This window comes from Planococcus citri, chromosome 4 (genome assembly GCF_950023065.1).
Source record: "Planococcus citri chromosome 4, ihPlaCitr1.1, whole genome shotgun sequence".
NCBI lineage: Eukaryota > Metazoa > Arthropoda > Insecta > Hemiptera > Pseudococcidae > Planococcus > Planococcus citri.
Genome location: NC_088680.1, coordinates 17,370,226 through 17,396,342, shown reverse-complemented (window position 1 = coordinate 17,396,342; position 26,117 = coordinate 17,370,226). Strand labels below are relative to the sequence as shown.

The window sequence follows — 26,117 nt, the reverse complement described above, 5'->3', positions numbered from 1 at the left end:
ATCAGCGAGATTGTCGACACAATGAAAACACAATCGTGTACGTTAAAAGAGGGTAAAAAGAGCACCGATATACCTACGTATAAGCAGGGTGCTCATCGTCAAAAAAAAATTTTCCGAGCTTTGTGTTGTAGTTCGACTTCGACAAGCATCGTGCACCGAACCGCTATTTAAACGAGTTAATTCTTTTACTTTCGTCAATTTTAATATAACATTTCGAAGCTGCAGGCTATTCCGGCGAGTCAACGACGACGTTGACGACGTGAAACAACATCGACGAGATTTTTTGAAATATAAAAATCATCCCTCGAAAAAAAAAATTTCCGACCGAGCGAGATGAGAAAGAAAGTCGCAGGAAAAAAAATGAAAACACAGAATTCTATTCGATGATAATATCAAATAACCCGAAGCTAGATTCGCTTCGACAGAAAGGTAAGTATACGAGAATAGGTACACGCGACGTGAAAGATGAATTCTCTATAAAAGCGGAAGCATGTAACTTGTTTAATTTTGATAGGGTCTCAGATTAAAAGGACGCTGTCGTTTCGAAATCTGCTGCAGGCGTAAATCTCGCTCTCGAGTACCTTTGTAAACAGAATTTCGCCGGAGATACCTAACCTAACCTCTACCTACGAGCACCTTTAATCTCGTTCAGCGTTCAACTTTCTTTCTCTCTGCTTCTGTCGTAAATTCTAAATCCTTTAGACTTTTAATCTGGCTTTAAAATAAATACCTATGTCGATAATTGCAGCATTTTCTTATACGTACATTGGACATACTCGTATCTGTGTAACCCACATTTAGAAGAAAAAACCCAAACTCGAGGCCACATACTACCCTTTCATCTCTATATCCAAAGACCTCGTCCTGTTTCATGGAGAAAAAAAAAAATATTCCCAAACACAGGAACCATATTTGTGCGATGATTTGTCGACGCCATTTTATCATTATTTATAGCCGGGCGAATTTCTCGTCATATTTTCTACCCGTAACTATATTATTTTTCAGCCTACCTATATCTAGACCTAGAAATAAATTACGTATTGTACCGCCAGCTATATACGAAAATCACGCTGATTTTTTTCCATCTTTTTTCTTATTTTCAGCCCATACTAGAAGATCCGAGACAACAAGATGTCAACGAAAGATTACTGCAGTTAAACGTTAACCGTAATTCCGTAATAATCCAACGATTAGTTCAAGAAGGGGCTTTCGGCAGAATCTACCGTGGATTATTAAAGCAATTTCATAACGGCGATAAATTACAAAACGTATTAATCAAGACTGTATCTGGTAAGTTGGCGAAGCCTTTTCACCTTCTCTGTTTAAAAGCTCTATGCTGTATGTACATATATTTTGCCATAATTTCTCGGAGATCGGTTGTCACGAATGCAACACCTTGCGTTTATGGGGAACTGATTTTCTTGGCTCGTGTGGTTGATTTTTCAATCGAAAAAATATCAAAGCTCTATTAATTCGGCGAAGGAAAAAAAAGTCATAGTTGGGGAGCCCGCATAAGAAGCTATTGCACCCCCCCCCCCTCGGTCGAAAGGGGAGAAGTCATAAGGAACATTTTTAGCCCTTGTCCTCTAAAAAAAAACATGGTCCTACTCACAAAATGGCGGCCATTTTGATTGATAGGTCAGCCGAAATCGCAGATTTTGCGTTCCAACATAGAACTTGCACGAAATTTTTTAAACTGTGCAAAGGTAGATCGAAAGAGCAGGCAAAAATTCATCACCTAACAAAATTTCAAGAGCTCGAGTGTCTTTTTCGATTTTTTGTGAATTTTTGAAAATCAAATTTAGGCCAATGAGGGGAAAAATCAAAATTTTAACAAATTGACCTAGAAAGCTGAAATTTGGGATATACCCTATTTTCGACCTACCAAATCGATTGGAAATTGTTTCAGACCGTTTAGAGTAGTTTTGGAGCCTCCAGCAGATTTTTGAAAGTTGAAATTCCCACAAAATTTCATCAAATGGAGTTGGAAAGCCGAAATTCATTTTGCAAACTAATTTCAATAGTCGTTTTGGAGTCTCCAGCGACTTTTTGAAAATTCCTGGAGCCTCCAGTAGATTTCTGAAACTTCAAATGAAGATGAAAAGCCGAAATTTACTGTGCACTCAAATTTTAGCATTCTCTGAAGACGACTTCAGGTGGGTTTATGTCATTTTGGAGCCTCCAGCGACTTTTTGAAAATTCCTGGAGCCTCCAGTAGATTTCTGAAACTTTAAATGAAGATGAAAAGCCGAAATTTACTCTGCACTCAAATTTTAGCATTCTCTGAAGACGACTTCAGGTGGGTTTATGTCGTTTTGGAGTCTCCAGCGACTTTTTGAAAATTTCTGGAGTCTCCAGCAGATTTTTGAAACTTGAAATTTCGACAAAATAGAAGTATGGCCATTCGCCTTACTAAAAATTACCTAAAAATACCGCTTTTTTTGCCTAAAAAAATGTCAATGATGAAAAATGTTTCCCATTTTTAACGAGGATTGCGAAAAAGAATAATTTTTTTGGTCAATAATAGCCAAAAATTCGTGCTTTTCCTCAAAAATAGTCAGTCTTGCTTTTGGCTTAAAATTGTCAAAATTCTCGGTTTTTTTGCAAAAAATTCTAAGAAACTTTAGAAAATTGTTCAAAAATCTTCCCCAAATTGCTGAAAATTCTTGATTTTTTACGTGAAATTGTCATACGAGTAGGTAAGTTGCAAAGAAAGACGTACGAGCTCAATTTTTTATTCTCAAAAATTGTTGATTTATACCAAAATTAACAAATTTTTGCTTTAAATTTTTTTTCTTTAAAATTATCTAAAAGCCCCGCTTAGGTATTTGCCAGAAATTGCCAAAAAATCCCTTTTTACCAATAATTCTCACAAAGTTCTTTTCGCTAAAATTGTCAAAATCTTGCTGTCTGCCAAAAATCGTAAAAAAATCCTCGCTTTTTAACAAAATTTCTAAAAATAGTCGTTTTTTAGAAAATTTTGAATTTTTAGTTTATTTTTAAAAAATTGTCCAAACGCATCGCTTTTATCCAGAAACTGTCAGAAAACCACTTCTTTTGTTAAAATTGTCAGTCTTGTTTTATTTTTCCAAGAATTACCTTTTTCGTCAGATTGCTAAACTCTTTACTTTAATGCCAAAAAATTGACAAAAAGTCTCAATTTTTCATCCTCGTAGTTTCAAAATAGTTTACCAACTTCTCAAAATTAAATACATTTCAATTCGTAATACTTCTTCCGTTTTTTGGGGGGGGGAGGAGATTTTTTCTGTGATAAAATGTTTTGCTTGCAATTTGTCATTTTTTTTGGCTATTTTTCAATTACATTTTGGTTACTTTTTCGAATTTTTTCAGTTACAAAATTACTTTGGGGGGGATTTGGTACCAGCCCTGTCCTCGCTTCACTGAAGTCTGTTTACTCTTCATTTGTAAAATTTTCAAATTTTTAAAAACTCATCATTCGAATTCTACAATTTTTGGATCTAAAGAAACGAACAATTTTTTCAAACATTGTTTTAACCTCTCGAAACCTAAATTTTTGAAAGCTTTTTGCTCTTGCTTCCCTGGGGTCAATTTTTATCTCTAAACTAAAAAAAATCCCAATTTGAATCTTCCGTAAATTCAAAAATGAAAATTACAATTTTTTAATGAACTTAATTAATTTGAGTACCAATTATTTTTATCAATTGGCCAAATTGCAATTTCATCATTTATTTGTATCTCATCTAAAAAAATCGTAATTTTATTCGGTAAAATTGACATTTTTTTTTCTCATACCAGTGGGCAAATTTCCGGTCTGACCCCCCCCCCCCCTCTTCCCAACTACACTCTATTCCTCTCAAAAAAAACTCCAGTTGTTCTCGTAAAAGTGAATAAAATTTTTAAAAAAACAACCAAGAAAAAAACAGTAGGAGAAAGATTTGAGGGAGGAGGGGTAAAGGTTTGAGGGTCTCATTCGGTAAATCCACCAAGCGCCTCCAACCGACCCAGCCCACGCCTGGTCAAGAAATATAGAAAGAAAATTGATAAAATTGACGAGAAAAAAAATGAAACATCATTCGTTTCAACCCAATTTGTACACAATGAAGAAGAATACTCCGGAGATGTTTTAAAATCACTCCTTCACCTTTCCCTACCAATCCAAGAACCGGTAACGAGACCATCTCAGCGAAGAATTTCACACCTCGGTTCACACCTAGAAAGACATTATTACCATTACCAAGCTAGTCAAATTATCACCTAAAAACTCATTTTCATTCGACTTCCACACAGTAAAATTCGTTCATCCAATACCAACCACCCTCGCCCAAAATATACAGGACACCGGTAAAACCTCCGAGCACAAATTACACCGCAACTCGAGCGTTATTCAATACATCACGAAAAAAAAAAGAAGAAAAAAAGTCGATATAAATGTAGGTAAGGTACCAGGAAAAGGCTCCACACTCTACAGTATTGGAACGACGTCGACGTTTCGATATGTACGTACGAGTAGTAGTACGCGACAAAACGTCCAAATAAAAAAATACACAAATAGGAAAATAATTTTCACACACGTTACACTTCACACTCGATGAGTTTTCCCCATTCTTATAATACGACGAGGAATTTATATAGGTCAAACCAAAAGAAACATCAAAAAGAGGTTCAAGGAACATCTTTATTATGCTAAATACAAATATGAAAATAAGTCTGCTCTCTCAGATCATCTCATTGCCACCAACCACACTACTTCCTTTGAAAACCTGAACCTCATACAAAAAATAGATAAACCATCTCAATTAAACATTAGGGAAGCAATAGCCATGATGAAAAACAAAACAAATTTACTAAATAATGACTTAAAACCCTTAGAAAATATCCTACTTTCTGTTATTAAAACCAAACTTGAAGACATGACTCCTACCACATCCTCACCTACAACCACACCCTCTTCCACATGACCACACCCTTGTACTGCCACACCCTTGTACTGTTAAACTACCACACCCTTGTACACTAGTATATAAGCTTGTAGACTTGGTTATTTTGTTCAATAGTGATTTAAGCCTGATGATGAACACTTGGTGTTTGAAAAGCTTTGCACTAATAAATAGTAAAAACTGAGAAGCAAGAGTTATTTCTTCCTAATCTAACAAACTTCTCGCTAAAAGGTTCTTTTTACCTTTAAGTTAACACGTCGTTGTGTACGGGAGCTTTTAATTTTTTTCGTTTTTTTCTTTTTTTTTTTTACAGATGAAGCATCGGATCAACAAATATCAACATTCCTTTCCGAAGGATTGATGATGTTCGATTTAAAACACGTTAATATATTGTCGGTAATTGCCACAAACACAGATTTATATTATCCACCCATGTTAATATATCCGGCCACTAGTATAGGGAATTTAAAAAAGTGAGTATGCTATCGATTAAGATAAAAAATATGTCGCGTGATGTCTTTATATATCGGAGAGCAGAACAGGAGAGTTACGCAGCAGCATCCAATGTACGAGTAGGTATCTCTACCTGTGCCCTGTACCTTCAGGTACTTCTCTTTTAAAACCCTTTCCGATACGTATAATTAATTTGTTCAGCTATCGTATGTTTGGTAAATCTTGACCGATGATTTTTAATTCTCACTCGATTAAGGTATAGAACTTTTCTCATGATGAGCTTTTATCTCCGACCTCCGGAGCTAAAATTTCACCTGAGTGATTTTCAGCTCAAATTGACAATGAAGGTCTCCTCTGAACTTCGTCAAAATCAATTTTTTTCGATCTACTGTTGTTCTTCCTTTTTATTAAAAATGAGTTTCAATAATGAATTAAGCCTTTTTTACAGTACATAGATATGCTGAAAAATACGATTAAAAGACTGTTTTACAAACTGGAAAATGTTTCCAAAATTGTGATAAACTGGGTACAGATTTTTATAGAACATTATGACATTTTTAGGGTTCCCCCACCACGGGGAACCCTATTAAAATCGCTATGGAGAATTCAGCGCCCCGCGTTATTTAGAAAGGTGTCTGATGTGATGCGTATTACGCTACCCATAAGACACCTTTTTACGTGCTTAGTGTTTTTCAGTTTCTTCAACAACACTCGTTGCTACGCATTTTCAACTTCGTTTTTATCAGCCAACAATTATTACTGTTTATTCAATAAATTTTTCTATTAGCCGCACATTCCAATTCAATTTTTCAATTTTTTTTACTTGATGAAGTAACCATGTACATCATAATTCATTAAACTGGAACTGGAATGGAATAAATGAGATGAAACTTGAAAACGTCTGTTTGAAAAATGTACTTAAACTCATCACCAAATTGTATTATTCTTTTCAACCAATCTAATTATTCGAACAAATGATTATTAAGTAGAAGTAACTAATAATAACTTGTTTTTTTTTTTGAAATGCATTTCTAAATAACAAACAAAAAAACAAAACCTCCTCATTTTGTTTATGCTTTATAGCTTGTTTTTGTTTTTTGTTTCACTTTTAAAATTAAAGCAAGGCCATTTTCCACAATTTTCAATTCTCATTATGAAACGTTATGAATGAAATGATATTTCATCGTGTTTATAAAAAAGTAGTACTCGTAATTATTAATAATACAATAATAGAAACAGAAACTTAGAAAGGCGTTTTTTAAATATTTTTATGGTATGATTTGCGGGGAACCCGTTGCCAGGTCACCTGTGACCTTGCTTGTTTATACAACAAATCGAAAAGAGGAAAAAGATTATTCAGAGGTGGAAAAGGAAATTGGCTCGTACTCAATTTTTTCTTTAAAAAAAAGTAACTTGAGTAAGCAAAAAAAGTGGAAAAAATAACCAGAAAACTTGTAAACGCAAGAAAAATGTAAAAAAAAAATTATGAAACAATATATTACAATTAAAATTTGATGATGAAACTCGCAAGCAGGATTTTAGAAATTTTTAGGAATTTTGACAAATATTCCCAAAAAAGTGATAATTTTTACAATTTTTGTAAAAAAGTGAAACTGAAACTATTTTGCAACTTTACTTTTTGGTAAAAAAACGAGGCTGACATTTTTAGAATAAGACGAGAATTTTTGAGAAGTATTGGAAAAAAGCGAAACTTTTTAATGAAAGTGTGAGCCATTGGCAAATGAAAGAAAATGAAAATTTTTCTAAATTTTAAATAAATAGCGTAGATTTTCAGCAATTATGATTTTTAAAAAACGACAATTTTTTCACTTTTTGCTGAAAAACAAGACCATTTTGTAATACTTGATTGGCAAAAGAGTGAGACTTTTTCACAACTTTTTGAAAGCAAACGAAGTTTTTAGGCAGTTTTTAGCTGAAAATTGAGAATTTTTAGGGGGGTTTAAATTTTTCACCAAAAAGACGACAATTTTTAGCTTTTTTTTGGTAAGAAATAAACATTTTTTGCAATTTTTGACAGAATGCGAGACTCGGACAATTTAAATTTTCATTTTTTTTCAAACATCTTTTCAAAAAAAAGTAAGTAACTTTGGAAACCAACATTTTTAAAAAGGTAATCAAAGGTTGACTTTGTTGCTTAAAAAGTAACCTAGCACGAGTCCTGTGACAATTTTGGGCAAAAAGCAGGGCTTTTTGGGAAGTACATAATTAAGTAAGTAGGTGTTGTCGAAAAAGTGATACCTACTTTTTGGCAATTTCTGATGAAAAAGCGTAGATTTTGGATAATCTTTTTCCAAAAATAAAAACCTTTAGGTAGCTATATTTTGCTAAAAAGCGAAAATTTGAAAATTTCAACAAAAATTAGCAATGGAAATTGTTGGCAAAAAAAAAATAAAAATGAAAATTTTTAGCTATTTTGCTAAAAAGCAAAAATTTGAAAATTTGAACAAAAATTAGCAATATTTGGAAATTATTGGCAAAAAAAAAATTAGAATCAGTTGAAATAAATTTTGAATTTAAATGGACCAGTTCGAGAAAATCTCATCATCATTTCTCAATTTTAGAGGTGAATGACCTTGCACAGGTTCAAATATACTCGAAATAAAAACACTTTGTAGTAAAATTGACAAAAATTTGTATCAATAAGGCTAATACAGAACTCTCAAGATCAGATTTCGCCATTTTTAGTCGATCTGAAACTCGTTTCAATTTTATCAAAAACTCAAAAATCAACATTGGGAAGGATTAAAGAGAGATCCAGTCAATTGTGAGAATCCTTAAGTACTTTTACTTTTTGACCACATTCAAAGTCTGAAAATGAAAAAAACCTTCCTGACAAAAATGATTTTTTAAAATCTTATTCTGAGCTCTCCTTACCTCCCTTGAAATTCACCTTTCTTAACATTTGGTATTTTTTATGAGAAATGTCCAGCTGCACAATGGTGAACTTTCGAGCTGAGCTGTATAGAAAGCAATTTGAAAACCAAATACTGTGATACCCAACATTTTCCAAACCCTTAAGTAGAATTTCAAAAATTCATCGAAGGGATCGAAATCTCCCTCAAGGAACCCCCTCTATTAAGTACACGTATGGGAAATTGGGAACTTATAGAGAAGCTCTCAGAAAAATTTTAGCTGTTAAAAAAGGAAAATTCTGAGTCCTACGAAGATTTGAATTGGAATTTCCCAAGAGTGAGTGATAAGTCGAATGATCCAATTCAGAAAAACACAGTTTCGGTCACTTTTGAATTTCATTCACATTTAGAGGATCAATTTTTGCATGAGTGAGAACAATTTTATTTCTAGAGACTCAAATTTTTCTGAAAAAAAAAAATCAACATCCCAAAATGAGTGATTATAAGCAGCTACAACTCTTGGAATCTGCTTTTTAATAAATCATATTTTGAGGATTAATTTTGACATGAATGAAAAAATGTGTATTTTTATGCCCAGATTTTTCCAAAAAAAATTTCAAAATCTCGTCTTTTGATTTTGGCAAGAGCAAAGAAAGTGTATTAATCGACATTTCACAACTTTTTTTTGAAGAATTTATTCATTCTCTCTCCTCATTCAAGTCAAAATTTTGAAATCAAAAAGTAATCAGGCTTTCTGGAATACCAACAGACAATTACATTTTTTCATCGGTGTGTGAAATTTTTGGACACTTTGATGAATTTAAAACCTTTCAAGACCCTCAATTTTCCACTTAAGCAGTTGACGAATTTTTTTGCTTTGATAATACTTTTAAAAAATGATCAAAATCGGTCACTAAGAGACTGAGAAGTTCTCTCATCAATATAAGCTCCAAAACAAATAGGAATCTCAAATAAAAACACAACGATCTACAAATTTTCAAAATCTTGTCAAAAATCAGAAATTCAATACAGCTAAAATTTTGGAAATGAAAGTTTCAAAATATGCTCCTTCAAAATACTTCAACTTTCATTCAATTCTTCAAGAAATGAACAAGTCAAGTTTCACGATTTTTTAGACACCCTGTAACGTAGGACGAAAAATCCCATATCAACCAACGCCGCTGGAATTACTTAGGAGTTTGAAATCATCATTCAGCAAAAATTAAAAAACACTATAGTCAGATCTTACCAAACACACAATCTCGTAAATTATAATCGACATTTAATTTCTCCCTCCCCTGCCCCTCTCATCCTTTCTTTCGGCTGCCTCATAAAAATGCGTAACTGTGTGCTCACGATTACATACACATAAGTGGAAAAAGACAAATAATTTATACCTATGAATAAGTAGTATGTATATCTTGCTAGACACAACTCCGAGCAGAGGTGTTTTCTGTGTTTTTTTCTTCTTATTTTGAGCTAAAAACAGGAAATACGTATTTGTCACGGCAGGTATCTTCAAAACTGTAGAGTTCGAGACGGTGGACAATATTCGTTACACACACAAGATATCATCAACATGGCGATACAAGTGGCGGTAGCCGGCGTGTTCCTGCATACTAATGGCTTTTATCACAAAGACCTGGCAGCGAGAAATTGCGTGTAAGTAAAAGCATTTATCTACTCTTAGTAATTATCTAGAATATCTCTTTTTCAAAGTATCCTCGGCTAACGCAACACGACACACCCTGGCCATCTCGCATCAGGGAGAAAAAATTTGTCAAAGTATCCAGGTATATAGCTCTCGTTCAAAGTACTAACCGTATAAACTTTCATACAGTATTAATTACAAACGATGTGGCTTTCCTCGACTATACTGTTTAACGTTCGTAATAATTAAAAAGATTCGCCCTATGGTGAGGCAGCTCACCTCTATACCTATCGGTGCGTTCGTTGTGCGTCAGCCTGTAAATAACAACTGCCCCCCTTTGGCAACATTTTTTCTACCTCTTGTAAAGTCGTCTATGACTATACGACGAACGATGGTACGAGTACACCCTCAAGTTAAACATTTCATCGGCCTTTTGCTTTTTATCTTTATCGCGTTAGTTTTTAGTAAATGAATTATATCTAATGGATGATAAGCTGCGAAGCTCGCTTCTGTTGGCCCTCGAAACTTTAAACGAGCTTACTCGTACGTTCTCATTTTTTATTTCGTTTTCGTTACTTTGCACCATTCATCTCTAAAGTATACCTGGGATTTTTTTCCTCCAAAAATCCAGATAGTACACTTCACTTTCTGGTTGTTTAAATTGACGAATTTTTTTTCTCGAAAAGTTGACATATCAAAATCTACAACCACAGCTCCGGAACCTAGTTTTTTTTTCATTCTGTCTCTTCAACGATTGTCGACCAAAGTAAATAGGTACGCTGACCGCATGTCGTGAGTTGTCATTGTGGTATCTACATAAACTTATAGGTTCACTTGTGTGTATTTTATAAGCGATGAATTAATTATGCGTGGTTTTATAATATCGTCGTGAATCGATATACACAGAGGAAGAAAAAAAAAGAACTCGCATGTAAATAAAGGTACTATTAAGTATTACGATCGCATCTTGAATAAAACACCGGTAAATATGGCATAAAGTGTTCTGGATGAAGTCATATGTCCAGTCTGGTGGGTTTTTTTCTCTTTGTAATGTAATGTGTCATTATATGCGGTGATGATGCTCTCAGGTGTGAGTGTTCTTTTCTAAGATTATATATACGTTTCGGATTAAATCTGTTGTCGTGATGTGGTTCCTGGATCCGATTGTCCGTTACAACAAAGGTTTTTTCTTTACTGAATCACACGTCTCACAATATTTATGTTTATTTTCATTCAAAAAAAAAAAAAACGAATAAATGAAATATTGGAAAATAACTGATGTTTGTCGACCACCTATGAGCTGCTTTTATGTACTTAAATGTATGTATTTTGGAGCCTTTGTGGAATAAATGATGTAAGAAGAGTATATTGATACATTGTGACAAAAAGATGAGGGAGAATTTGGAAGAATCTTTTAAATATTGTGTATTTGGGGTGCGATTCGTATGCATGCACCGTAGCGGAGAATATCTTTTTATGTGACTTTTTAAAATGAGTAAAATTGCCTTTGTGTGATTATTCGAATTGTGCCTAAATGTTTGAAAACTGAATTCGTGTTCGAATCAAGAAGGGGTGGATCTGGATATCTATTACAAAATATGCACATATGAAATTTTGGTATTGGTGTTTCTGGTAGCCCTCAATATTTAAAATTTATCAAATTTTTGGTGTATTTTTTGAAAAAATATTAATTTGACCAATTTCTCATTGAGAAATAAAAATTTGATTGAACTGATGTACATACTTACTACCTACTTGGGAGGCTTAAAATTTTCCTGAAATCACTTATGGACGTTTCTAATAATTTCAGAGCTTTGGTATGATTTGTGAATTTTCTAATTTTCAAAAACTTCTACAAAAAGAGTTTGAATGAATTTGAATTAAAAATGAAGTGTGATCCTCCGATTTTGTAGGAAAAATTTCACGAGTTCCTCTCCATGATGTAGTGAAATAATCATCATAATTTTCGTCTCGAGTCTCCTGGGGTTGGGGAGTTTTTACTTTCCAGAAACTATTGTTAAATTTTTAAAATAAAGTTCAGGGTTTAGACGGGCACCAGGAGGTCCTTTCCAAAAATAAAGAGATATTCAAATTCAGAGCCCTTGAAATCCTAATCAATATTGTACCTATGTATTATGTCATTTTCAATTTCTTGATGCTTTGGTCACGTAATAGAAGCCCAGAAGTAGAAAAGGGATAAAATTATTCGAATTTTTGAAGTTTCAAAAAACATTCGCACGAGTTTATTATTTGTTTGCAATATTTTTATTGAAAAATTTGATTTTTTCCCTTCAATTTAAGACTATTGTTTCGAAATCAGCATTTTTCGCGAATTTATCATTTTTCTCGAACTTTATCCATTTCAGGATGTCTAACAAAACTCCCAGACAAAAAATCATGACTTCTTCATGACCTATTTTTCACATTTTTACCGCATGTAAATACCCCCCCCCCCTCACAAAAAAATAAATAACTTGAAATTGCGGTTTATTTTTCTGATTATTTGAACACATTTTTATTTTTACGTATATTTTTTTCATTTTATGGGCTTTTTAAAAAATGTTCAATTCGTGTTTCGAGCGAAATTCGCGACTATTTCATGACTTTTCAGGACTTTTATGACCACCTTCCATAATTCATGACTTTTTCATGACTTTCATGACCATTAAGACACCCTGCATTTTTAGTTTGTTTTCTGCAATTTTTATGTCAATTGAGCAAATTATTCCAACAATTGAACAGTTTTGCTTGATTTTGATGGTATTTTATCAACTTTTCTTCTTTATGTAATATTTTTAAAATATGTTTTTCCATAATTTTCAACAGTTTTCACCTCAATATTTCTAACTTTTCGTATATTTCATCAACTCGCATTTAATTCTTACAATTTTAACGATACCTACTTACTCAATTTTCTCTTGAATTTTGTCAGTTTTTGAATAATTTTAAAATGTTCTGGTTCTTGATTTTAAAAAGATAAACTGTTTTGCAACCTTCTGATAAAGTAAATAAATATATAAATGAAACGAGACTTTAACAATTGCAACAAAAAGGAGGTTTTTAGACAATTTTTGCAAAAAACGTCACTTTTGGAAAAAAATGATACTTTTTGGAATTTTTTACAAAAAAACGACAATTTGTAGCAACTTTGGTAAACAGCGAGATTTTTGGCAAAAAGCAAGACTTTGAGAATTTCAGCAAAAAGCAGGACTTTTGGAAAAAAATTGGCAAAAAAAATTTTTTGTCGAGAAAAGCGAGACTTAAATTTTCTGTAACTTTTTGGCAATTTTACGGAAAAAAGTGAGCCTTTTGAGTATCTATTTTTTGGAAATTTTTTTGGCAATGTTGCTGAAAAGGAAACTTTTATCAATTCTTGACAAAAAACTGGTTTTTGTTGAAAATGAAAAAAAAAAAAACGAGACTTTGACAATTGCAACAAAGAGAAGGCTTTTAGGCAACTTTTGCAACAGTTTTGGAAAAAATCAAAGACTTTTTGGTTTTTTTTTTGGCAAAAAACCGACAATTTGTAGCAATTTTGCTAAAAAGCGAGAATTATTGAATCTATTTTTGGTAAAAAGCAAAAATTGTCAATTTTAGCGAAAAACAGAACTTTTTGGAAATAGCAAAAAAATTATACTTTTTTGAGATTTTTGTCAAGAAAGCGAGAGACTTTTCTGAAACTTTTTGGTAATTTTAGGAAAAAAGTGAGACTTTTGAGTGATTTTTGGAAAAAATTTTAAAAACAATTTTTTGCACAGATTAACGCAATTGGTTTCAAATACTTTTCCCCAAATTTCACACTGAAAAAATCATTTGAACTTAACCAGGGTGTCTAATAAAGTCTCAAAGCCAAAAATAAGAACCTTATGGAGACATTTTCAGAACAAAAAATGGGCTAATACTTTCCTCCTTCTTCCCACCCCTCTCAAAAAATTTCAAATTCATCAAACATCAAAAAAAAAAAAACAAAGGAAAGATCCAACAACTTTTCAAATACACGTACATAGAACCTATTTTTTTAACTTACAATTTTTGCCAAGTATTTCAACGTTTAATACATGAAAATTTGAGTAATTTCAACGTTTAAAAAACTAAAAATTGCGATGTATTTCATTGCTCAATTTTGATGAAAAATGGCACTTGTAAAATTTGGAAAATGCAACGACCTTCGAACAAAAAGAGATGCTTCTTTCAACCGGAAGGACCTGCTTAACACCCTGTAGACATCATTTTGGTCTATTGGCCTTCAAAATAAAAATGAAAATTCAGAATTTTATCCAATTGAGACATCTATGCAACCAATCGCGCGAATGTATGTGTATTTCAATTTTTTTCTGGAATGTCGAATTTTGGTAGAACTCTTTCTATTAATAGATTTTCTGAAACATAAAACCAAAACATTCGCCGAAAAATCCAATAAATATTCATTGAATTTGTATCAAATTGACCCGAGAGATGAAAAATGATCTTTAAACAAACCAAATTTGAGTATCCGCGAAAAATTCAATTTACATGTTTTAAAAAAAGACGAATCCAAATCTTTGAAAAAAAGTTGTTCAAATTCGAAAAATGGATCACATAATTCCAAATTTTGGTAAAGAGTAGGCAAACTTTCCTTTTTAGGATCCCAGTCAAAGGCCATATTCTTTACTAAAAATCTTACTCGGATAAAAAGTGACTATCACAGCAATTTATCAGAAGGTAAACAAAATTTTGAAACCGATTCATAAATTAAATTACCTTAGTTGATTTCACCTTTCAACAAAAAAAATCCCAACTCTAATTCAAAAATTTAAAGCATTCGAGTGATTTTTGCCATTTATGCACATCAAATGATAAAATAAAACAACAATACTCCAAATTTAGCCCTTAACTCGAACGAATGCATCCCAAACACTTCGCTCTAATTGCAATCATATTCGAAAAAAAGGGGTAAAAAATTCTCAAAATAGCTACACAGCTAATACAGTGCATATTTCCATCATTACTTTGAAACTGCAACAAAGCGAAAGGCTTTCTGATTTTGTGCTAATTATCAAAGCTCTGTTCCATTTATTCATTCGCTAATATATGTATAGTACTTCGATGTTCGACAAAGACACACAATAATGTACGTGTATTATTAAAGCACAATGACAAAGACTAACCATATAGGTTATAGGTACTATATTCACGTACTATGAGAACATAAATGTATTTCTATAGTTGATATCTGACATTTTACATTTTAAATTACGCGTTGCAGCTTTTATAAAAAGTTGCATCGTCGTGTAAGATTTAATTTTCGAAGACACAGGGATGATAATATTAGACACGAGCATTAAAAGGGTTATTCTTGCACACTGCACATCTACCCAAGGCATATACCTATTACCTACATACACGTGCATATATGTAGTCTGCCATTTCGCTATAAAAATTGACTTTTTTCCTCTATTCGTATAGGGAAAAAAAACGCCAGCTATTGTGATGTTTTTCATAAAACGCATTTATAAAAAAGTAAATTGCCTTTGAATTTGTACGAGAACATAGATCGACTTTCGCTTATCCCAACTTTTACTCGGGTCTTTTATACGTACACGTACAAAAGCATTACTAATTTATAAGATTCGATTTAGCGTGTAAAAAAATATGCCATTCTGCGCTATACTATACGAGTACGTTGCGATGTTCAACCGACGACGACGACAACTTGCTAAAGGAAGAATGAATAAAAAAAAAACACGATACATCGTCGATATACCAACATTATAAGAGTCAAGTATATGAAGAAAAATCGCCGACTATTTTTTATCGCGTTGCAAATTGTCGAACATTTTTCATCAACATGAGAAGAGAAAAAAAAATTGAATACATGTTCGGTGGCTTGGCGGCCTTTTGTGTAAATCGAAAAAGAGAGTCGAAAGTTATACGTACGAATACAAAATCACCTATTTTGCCACATTCGCCCCTTATTCGCCCTTCCTCCCATTAGATATACGCTTTAACCTGCGTTCGGCACCTTATCGTTACATGGGCAATTCGTACATTTAAAAAGTTCACACCGCCAAACAACATTTCGCCAACGTGCAGAAATGAATTTACGACCCGAGCTTTTGAACTTTTCAGCGACGAAAATGACATTTTATAGGATAGGTATAGTACGTGAAAAATCAGCGAAATTTCAAAGCCAAAACTCGCAAACGTGGCTGTGGTGTCAATACATCTACAACAGAAGCCCATACTATATTCGTACAGTACCTACCTATGAGCAGGACATCGCAGGCTTATAAAGGTGGAAATATTTTTCAAAAAGGTCTCGCACTATTGAGCTCGTCGGTCGCTTAATGACTAAATCAGCATACCCTTTTCGTTTACACCTTTTTACCTTTCAGTTAATTTTTGATATAAGGACAAGCTAATTCATTTTTACAGTTTACTCTCCTTCTATACTTTCCATGTCTCCTATGCTATGTAGGTTTTCTCATAATGCGAGCAGAGCGACGAAAAAAAACCAGCTCGCTATAGATTTTTAATTTATTAGATGTCGAAAATTTCACATCAACGAGCTCGCTTTCTGTTTCGGCGAGGTGTAGGGTTACACGTTCACGTTGTCGAGCTTTGAGCTTTGAAACTAGAGATACGGGGTAAAAATACGAGTAATTAACGTAAATCATATTGAACTTTAACTACGTTTTGGTTATTATTACAGGGTGGACGACGGGCTTCGAGTCAAAGTAACCGATAGCGCCCTCTCGCGAGATTTGTTTCCCAACGATTATCACTGCCTTGGGGATAATGAAAACAGGCCGATTAAATGGCTCGCCATGGAGAGTCTTATTAAAAGAGAGTATACCGGTGCTTCGGATGTGGTAAGTTTTATACGTAAAACAGGTATCATTGTAGCGTAAATTCAGGCGCGGACTGGGTCGCTTGGAGGCCCCTGGCGGATGCACCGAATGGTGCCCTCAAACCTTTACCAACCTCCCACCTTTCTATTATTGTTTTTTCTCAGTCGTTTTTATAAATTTTTTGTTCATTTTTGCGAAAATGACTGGAGTTTTTTTGGTAGGAGTGTAATGGAGTGTGGAAGGAGAGGGGGGGGGGAGTCTGACTTAAAATTTACCCACTGGTATGAGGGAAAAAATGCCAATTTTACCGAATAAAATAACGAGTTTTTAAGATGAAATACAAATAAAAGATGAAATTACAGTTTTGGCCAATTGATAATAATTATTATACTCAAATTAATTAGGTTCATTAAAAAATTGTTATTTTCGTTTTTGAATTTACGAAAGTTCCAAACTGGGTTTTTTAGAGATAAGAATTAAACCCAGCGAAGCAAGATCAAAACGCTTTCAAAAATTCAGGTTTTGAGAGATGAAAAAACAATGTTTGAAAAGTTCATTTCTTTTGATCCAAAACTATAGAAATTCGAATGATGAGTTTTAAAAATCTGAAAAAGTAAACAGACCCGATTGAAGCAAGGGCAGGGCTCGTATTCAAATTTTCCCTCAAAAAAATAATTTTGTAACTGAAAAGCTCGAAAAATTAACCGAAAAGTAATTGAAAAATAATTGAAAAGTAGCCAAAAAAGTGACAAAATGCGAGCAAAATGTTTTATTGCAGAAAAAAATCACCAAAAAAAAACACAATTAGTATTACGAATTGAAATGTATTTAATTTTGAGAAGTTATTCAACTATTTCAAAACTACGAGTATTTAATGAAAAATCGAGACTTTTTGACAATTTTTTGGCATCAAAGTAAGGAATTTAGCAATTTCTTACGAAAAAAGGCAATTCTTGGAAAAATAAAACGAGACCGACAATTTTAACAAAAGGAATAGTTTTCTGAAAGTTTCTGGCAAAAAAGTGAGACATTTGGACAATTTTTTTAAAAAAAGTAAAAATTCGAAATTTTCAAAAAATGAAAACCAAGGATTTTTTTACGATTTTCGGCAAACAGCAGAATTTTTACTATGTATTTTAGCCTTAAAGGAGAACTTTGTGAGAATTATTAGTAAAAAGAGATTTTCTGGAAATTTCTGGAAATATGTACCTAAGCGGGGCTTTTAGATAATTTTGAAGAAAAAAATTTTAAAGCAAAAATTTGATAATTTTGTTAAAAATTAATAATAATTAAGTTAGTAGAAACATCTTTCTTTTAGACTTATGACAATTTTACGTACAAAATCGAGATTTTTCAACTGCGAAAAAGCTAGAATTTTCAGCAATAGGGATGACTTTAGGATAATTTTTGAAAAAAAATAAAACTTTTTAGAATTATTTGCACGAAACTGAGAATTTTGACAATTTTAAGCAAAAAGCAAGACTGACTAAAGCACGAATTTTTAGCAATTATTGTCCAAAAAAATGATTCTTTTTCGCAATATTCGTTGAAAATGCGAAAAATGTTTTGTTCATTGATATTTTTTTAAAACTCGTTACAAAAAAATAAAAAATCAAAAAAATTTAATTTTCAATTCCAAACATTGAAAAATTTTTTAATTTATTCAGTTCTCTTATTTTGACCTCTTGCTGATGTATTTCATGAAAAAGTTGATAAAAATTATACTCATAGCAAAAAATAAAATTTGCTCATTTTTTCAATTTACTCAGAATTTTGATTTTTTTTGTGATGGAGTTCATTTCATCGAGTAAAACGATTTTTCAACTTATTCAACGAATACTAAAAATAGGGGTCAAATGGGTCAACTTCACCAATCAAAACATTTTTTCATCTTTTCAATCAAAAAATCGCATTTTATCGCAAACTTTCAATTTTTTTAAATCGACTTCACGAAATAATGCCATCCCAATTTTTTAATATTATGTTGTTCTGCATGAAAAGTTGTCCATAATGTATTTTTTTCAGAATTTTTGAGAGTCGAAACGATAAGAAAACCACGTTTTGAAATTTTTCGAGCTAATTTTTCGTACGAAAAAAAGTGGCAACACTGATTTTTATGATACCACCAAAAAGCCTTTCAAACCCCCTTGGAAAAAGTTCCATTTTGTTAGGTACCGCGGTTATCGAGTAATCCACTGCTGAAACGGATGATATTTCAAGTTCACTGAAAACTTTGACACCCCCTAGCAGCCTTTAAAAATGGGCTAGAGGGTTGCGATTTGCGCCATTGGTCATCCCTTCTAATGATCTTTCCACATGAAAAATTTCAAAGAAATCGACGACCTCCCCCCCCCCCCCTTTAACACTTCTTGGTCGAATTGACGTGGAATGACCCAGTGACCAAGTACGAGCTCTGCTGAGCGAGGGCAAAATCTTGTTTCGAGAAGTAAAATTTTTCAGGTGAAAAGTATGTTTTTTGACTTGAGATTTCTTTAAAATTTTGAATGTGATGTATTTTTTAGAAATTCAATCTAAAAAAAAAACACACACGAGTCTGCTTATTTTTTGACTCCACAATTTTAAAACTTGAATATTGGGTGAATTATGAATTTCAATTATGAAATATGTAAAAGAGAAGGAAATAGGCCCGAGCCATATTTAAAGAGATTGAAAATGTATATTTTTGGTTTTAACCATGGGGCCCCTGGCGATCGCCAGTCAACATTATAAGCCAGTCCGCCACTGAGGTACCTAGTTAGGTACAGCTTTTGAGACCAAGATGGAATAAATTCGTGTTTTTTGTCGCGCAGTGGTCATATGGCGTATTAATCTGGGAGCTGATGTCATTAGGACAACAACCGTACGAAGAAATAGATCCGTACGAGATGGAAGTATACCTTCGTAATGGATTCCGTCTATCTCAGCCGAAGAACTGTCCAGATGATTTGTAAGTATTCCGCGAGATGAATATTCGATTACTTTAACCCCCCCCCTCCCCACACCCTATTCAATTCCCCGAATGAATCGATCGTCTCTAAATCGTTATATTAATCATTTCGTACAGATTTGGCATGATGACCTGTTGTTGGCTGGGAGATCCCGAAGAGAGACCTACCTTCGTGCAATTATTAGCCTGCTTGCAGGATTTCCAAACTGCCTTAACGAGATTCATTTAGAAAATTCTCGTATCCTAAGTGTATCTACTCTTCGTGTAACTTTTTTTCGTTTCGTTTTTGTATTACCATTGATTATAATATGTATGTATGATGTTATACGTGTGTAATTTTTATTGTCTATTTTTACGTATTTTTTTCTCCCCGATGTTTAATATTATACCTGAGTATACATAAGCGCCGACTGACTGTTACATCGAAAATTCGATCGTTACCTGAATGCCATATTATCGTATGTACATACTCATACATGTACGTACATATAACTAAGTACACTATAATTCCGCCAGTGAAAAAATATAATAATCGCGTCGTCTCGTTACTTTTTTTTTCGCGCGACTATACAAATAATAATGTATTTCTAGTCATTATTTTGAAAATATACGCGCGATATACGACATAAATTTGTATAATGGCCGATGTTATTGTAATATCGATGTACGAAAATAAGTATCTTCGTAAAAATGTATGTAAGATTTTTTTAAACGCGTCTAGGATGACGTCGAGTCGTCTTTGTCGTTGTGTTTGTTTTTTTTTTTTTGATTTTGGTGTTTTTCTTTCTCTTTTTTTTCTGTTTACGTTTTAAATAAAGTTTTTGCATTTTTTTCCATGTGTGTTTTTATTTTAATCTGATTTTCAGAATTCAGAATTTATGATCGATATGTAGATATTTTTGATCACGAAAATCACTCTACTTTTTTTTTGCGTAAAAATATTATTTTTCAGATTAGAGTTCAGCTTCCTGAGAAAAATGGAACCAAGTTTAAAATCAATTCAAATACAAATAATGAAAATTTGATCCATAGAAGAGAGGGGAGGAGAGCAGGGTTCAGATTTTGCTTTTTCGAGAATAATATTCCGGAGGAAAAAACCCAAACTTGATCGATGTTTCAGTTTTCAGCGTTTTGAATAAATCAACAGGTAGGTCCCATTATAAGTAAAAAAAAAAAAAAAAGGTGTAAAGCTTGAATTTAGATGTTATCCATTTATGTATAATCTCCCTGTCTAGACTCTTAAGGTCACTGACCCGTCTGTCTAGCTTCTCAAGGTCATCTATGTGGCCTCTTAAGATCATCGATCGGTGTGTCTGGACTCTCAAGGTCACTGAACTACCTGTCTAGCATCTCAAAGCCGTCTGCCTGCCTGTTTGTCTGGTCTCTGAAGGTCGTTGAACCATCAATATGGCTTCCAAAGGTCTATGTTCATCTGACTTCTGAAGGTCATTGATCCGTTGCGTCTGCCCGGCCTCTTGAAGTTAGTATGGCTTCCAAAAGTCGTAGGTACTTGTGAAGGTCATTGACCCACCTGTTCGATCTTTCAAGGCCATTAACTAACATACGGAGGTTCTTCTGCAGGTCACTGACCCGTGTATCTGACTTCATCAGGTCATTGACCAGTATGTTTGGCTTCCCAAGATCGCCCATCGCGTTTTAAGGTCATTGACCCGTCTATCTGACTTCTCAAGGTCGTCTGGCTGACCTCTTAAGGTCATTGATGTTTGGATTTCCAAGGTTATATGTCTTTCTGGCTGGTCTTTTAAGGTCATTGACTCATCTGTCAGGCCTCTCAAGATTGTCTGTCTACTTGTCTGGCTTCCCAAGGTCGTCTGGCTGGCCAGTTAAGGTCATTGACCGGTATGTTCGGATTTCCAAGGTTATATGTCTTTCTGTCTGGCCTTTAAAGGTCATTGGCTCATTGGCCAGACTTCTCAAGATCGTCTGTCTACTTGTCTGGCTTCCCAAGGTCGTCTGGCTGGCATCTTAAGGTCATTGACCAGTATGTTCGGATATATGTCTGGCTTTCAAAATCATTGACCCATCTGTCTGGCTTCCCAAGGTCGTCTGGCTGGCATCTCAAGGTCATTGACCAGTGTGTTCGGATATTTGTCTGGCTTTTAAGGTCATTGACCCGTCTGTCTGGCTCCTCAAGGTCGTCTGGCTGACATCTTAAGGTCAGTGTCCAGTATGTTCGAATATTTGTCGGGCTTTCAAGAACATTGACCCGTCTGTCTGGCTTCCCAAGGTCGTCTGGCTGGCATCTCAAGGTCATTGACCAGTATGTTCGGATTTTCAAGGTTATCTGTCTTTCTGTCTGGCCTTTTAAGGTCATTGACTCATCGGACAGGCCTCTCAAGATCGTCTGTCTACTTGTCTGGCTTCCCAAGGTCGTCTGGCTGGTATCTTAAGGTCACTGACCCATACATTCCGATATTTGTCTGAATTTTAAGATCATTGACCCGTCTGTCTGGCTCCTCAAGGTCGTCTGGATGGCTTCCCAAGGTCATTGACCAGTATGTTCGGATATTTGTCTGGCTTTTAAGGTCATTCACCCGTCTGTCTGGCATCTCAAGGTCGTCTGGCTGGCCTCTTAAGGTCATTGACCAGTATGTTCGGATTTTCACTGTCTTTCTGTCTGGCCCTTTTAAGGTCATTGACTCATTGGCCGGGCCTCTCAAGATCGTCAGTCTACTTGTCTGGCTTCCCAAGGTTGTATGCTTGACATCTTAATAACGTCATTGACCCGTACATTCGGATATTTGTCTGGATTTTAAGGTCATTTACCCGTCTGTCTGGCTTCTCAAAGTCGTCTGGCTGGTCTCTTAAGGTCGTTGACCAGTATATTCGGATTTTCAAGGTTATCTGTCTTTATGTCTGGCTTCTTTCGGTCATTGACTCATCGACTACACCTCTCAAGGTCATCTGTCTGTTTGCATGGCTTTCCTACGCTCCAAAATGATGCAATTTAAATTTTGTAAAAATTGATTCGATTTTTCATAGTTTTCTAATCAATTCAACACATTTTTGTGAAAAAACGAGTTTTCTCAATTTTTTAAGTTTTTAGGTGCTAATTACTACATTTTTACCACTTTCATGAGATACTTACTTTCATCACTTAATATAGACACCCTGAAATTTAACCAATCGATATTAACGCGAATACTTACTCAAGTTCATCTCCTTCCACCTTCAACTTTTGAAATCAACAGTTTTAGGTCATTATGGAGCTTTCAGCAACAAAATCACCTTCTTGATGGTCCATCTCACCCTTCCTGTTGTACAAAGTAAAAATTTAGAAGCTGCACTTTTTCAAATGGGATTTCCCTAACACTTTTTTTTTCATGATTAAAAAACAACAGCAACCTTCAACATTGTTGAAAATACTCATAATTCCACTCTCTACATATTCCATCGCCTCGCAATCGACACAACTCGGCAAACAGAAAATAAAAACACTCCTATCATCGCCATCATTCTTCACCTTCGGCTCGCACACAGGACCGATTAATTCGATAATTTTTCATCCAGCAGATAAACCGAGCCAGCACAGCAGACACCAGACACACAGCACACCGGGTTTTCTCACACCTTCATCATCGAACATTTAAATACCTGGAAATAAACCTTTCGAATCCCACAAGCGGTGCGATGCGGTATACACCGACATCGTATCAAATAATAATTCCAACACAATAGCCAAACCAAGCCGCGCCAGTTATCATAATTTAAATTCTCGATAAATTAGCGCGCGGCAAATCAAACACAGTAGAATAAATTCTATAAGCATTTGAATTTAATCGACGCGACGGACACGGCGTCGACGTCCAATTTAATTTTCACCATCGAGCTCGCGTCCGATTGAACGATTTAGTATCGACGCGTATTTTACTAATTACTTTCGACATCGTCATCGTCATCGTCATCATCATCGTAATCGTAAGCGCAGGTTTGTGTAAATATAGACGATGAACTGTATAGAGGTGCAGCAAGAGCAAGTGTGCGAAGGGCAAAGTATTCGCATTCACCATTCACGCCGAATAAATTGCTTCTTTTGAACATGCTTTAGTATGGGCGCGAGGCGAGTACGAGTATTTGCCCAACAACGCGATAGATGATGAGGCAAAGGCAACTAAAATAATCCGTTTTTTATATTAGACAGCTGGAGCTTTAGAAATTTTTTCTAGCCGGATTGGATGGAGAGGCGGCTAAGCGGTGGGACCTATGTGTACACCGAGATGATTGACAGTAATAGGGTACGAACAAAATAATCAGCTTTATTTCCAGTGTGTAGGGTGTCAGAAACGGGCGTTTGTTGTATCTGCTGTTATAATAGGACTAATCGGATCCGCTAATGCTGTGTTAAACTATATATAGACGTGCGGTTTGCTAACAACCAACGGTCCATTATTTTCCCAAAGCAAAGGTTTTTGTGTTCTATAGTCGTAGTCTCTGACGCTATAGCGTTATTTTTCCGTATGCTGCACTCCTTCGTCATCGTCATTGGTTCGTCGAACTGTACACTAAACTACGAGTATTTTTTATCTGCAATGACAAGCTTGGCGTATTAAGCCTTGTCGTCGGCCCAATATCGATTACTTACCCACTGTGTACCTACTCTTTCAAATGAAGACAAATTAAAACGACACAGCCCCCGAAGGCTGAAGTAAGGGCAGAGAAGGCTGCCAAAAAAAATCAACGAAACTTAATTACTTTTTCATAAAATTGAGTAAGATTACAGGGACGAAATTGATTTAAACTACAACCGTTTGTGATAAAATAAACGTCGGGGTAGGAAATTTCGTATCAGAGGCATCTCTCGTCGTGCTTAGGCCGCCACCATTGCCGGAAGATAAACGAGGAAATGAAACTTCGCATTGAGAAAGCGTTAAAATCTTTCTTCGAAACGGTGCGTTGTCGTGCTTGCTGCCATGATTAGTAGATAATTAATAAGTCGACTGTCGAGTCGAAGGAGATGAAATGCAAGTTACACGTGAGATGCTGAAGTACAATTGTCGATCCGTTTGATGAACTTGTCAGAATGCAGCTAGACAGACAGGTGATAAAATAAAAGGTCGTATACTCATTCCAGAACAAAAGGGGAAGGTGACGTGAAATCAGTGTCAATACAACCGCAATAAAATGTCACATGTGACTAGATACTCCCCCCTCCCATTGGCCTCAAAAAGTTATACGAAAATAAAACTAGGAAAATCAAAAAAAAAGTATTTTTGAAAACATTTCGTGGGAAATGGCCTTTGAAGAGACGTTTTGACCTATCATTTGATGGTGATTTTTGACTCTCGCTTCTATTTCTTTTGATCAAAATGATCATATCACCTGTCAGGTCTCATTTTGATCTGAAAAAGATGAAATTGAAGCTTATATTTCGGGACAAGTGTAGGTGTTGCTAAAGAGCTGTGATGAAAATTTCCGATTGGAGAAATCAGCGCGGCGGGTTCTGCGCCAGGAGGAAAATTCGAACCTTTAATTGCATTGCAAGCAAAGTTCCTCACCTAGCAGAAAAGTTTTTGAACTGCACAAAAATAGATCGAAAGAGCATGCAAAAATACATCGCCATAGAAATTCAAATTTGGGTCCAAAATGGAAAAAATCAAAATACCAAATTGACCTAGAAAGCTGAAACTTGGTATAATGTGCCTTATTTTCTAGTTCTACCACCCGAACTAATTGGAAACTGTTTCGAACTGTGTTGAGCAGTTCTGGAGCTTTCATCAGATTTTTGAAAGTAGAAAATTCCATAAAATTTCACCCAATAGAAGTGGAAACGGAAAGCCAAAGTTTACTCTGTACTCCAATGTCAGCATGCCAAACGTCGATTGGAGATGATTTCCAAACGTTCTGGAGCCTCCAGATATACTTTTGAAATTTTGGATTTTCAAAAAGTGGCATAAAAATTATCCAAATCAACATTACCATAATTTTGTAGCGTCTTTTCAGAAACGGGCATCTCCGAAAAAGGTTCTAGAACGGCTTAAAATCACCTCCAATTGACTCTGAATAAATTGATTTCAGCTTTCTCATCCTATTGGGTACTATTTTGTTGAGATTTTAACTATCAAAAATCTGCTAGAGGCACCAGATTCAGAACTACTCATAACGGTTCGAAACCGTTTCCGATCTAGTGTTGGCAATGAGAATATTCTCAGGGCGAACATTCGCGAACATTCTCATGTGGTTATTCTAAAAATTCTCAAATCTTCACGTTTTGAGAAAAAAATGACCTCGAAAAAAATTCAATTTTGGCTGTGAATATTCCCGAACATTGAAAATTTTCATAATGTTTGCAAATGTTCGCGAATGTTTGCAGCAAAAATCAAAATTAAAAATTGCGAATATTGCGAGCACTTTTTCAATCAATTCGGAGAGTCAAAAATGGAAAATTTACTTATCAAATTTCAACTTTTTAGGTCAATTTAGTGA

General features: G+C 34.5%; 1 protein-coding gene and 1 long non-coding RNA gene across 2 annotated transcripts in view; one reads left to right on the top strand and one right to left on the bottom strand.

Moving 5' to 3' along the window:
* LOC135845920 (tyrosine-protein kinase Dnt-like) overlaps window positions 1-20,505 on the top strand; it is a 140,987-nt gene extending 120,482 nt beyond the window's left edge. Inside the window, exons 6-11 of the mRNA XM_065364794.1 lie at window positions 1,104-1,290; window positions 5,233-5,392; window positions 9,758-9,907; window positions 16,588-16,747; window positions 19,537-19,673; window positions 19,791-20,505. Coding sequence (XP_065220866.1) covers window positions 1,104-1,290; window positions 5,233-5,392; window positions 9,758-9,907; window positions 16,588-16,747; window positions 19,537-19,673; window positions 19,791-19,902 — 906 coding nt within the window. The 3' untranslated portion in view covers window positions 19,903-20,505. The remainder of the gene's footprint in view (window positions 1-1,103; window positions 1,291-5,232; window positions 5,393-9,757; window positions 9,908-16,587; window positions 16,748-19,536; window positions 19,674-19,790) is intronic.
* Window positions 1-26,117, bottom strand: part of LOC135845921 (uncharacterized) — an 85,532-nt gene that overhangs the window by 58,920 nt on the left and 495 nt on the right. The window lies entirely within an intron of this gene.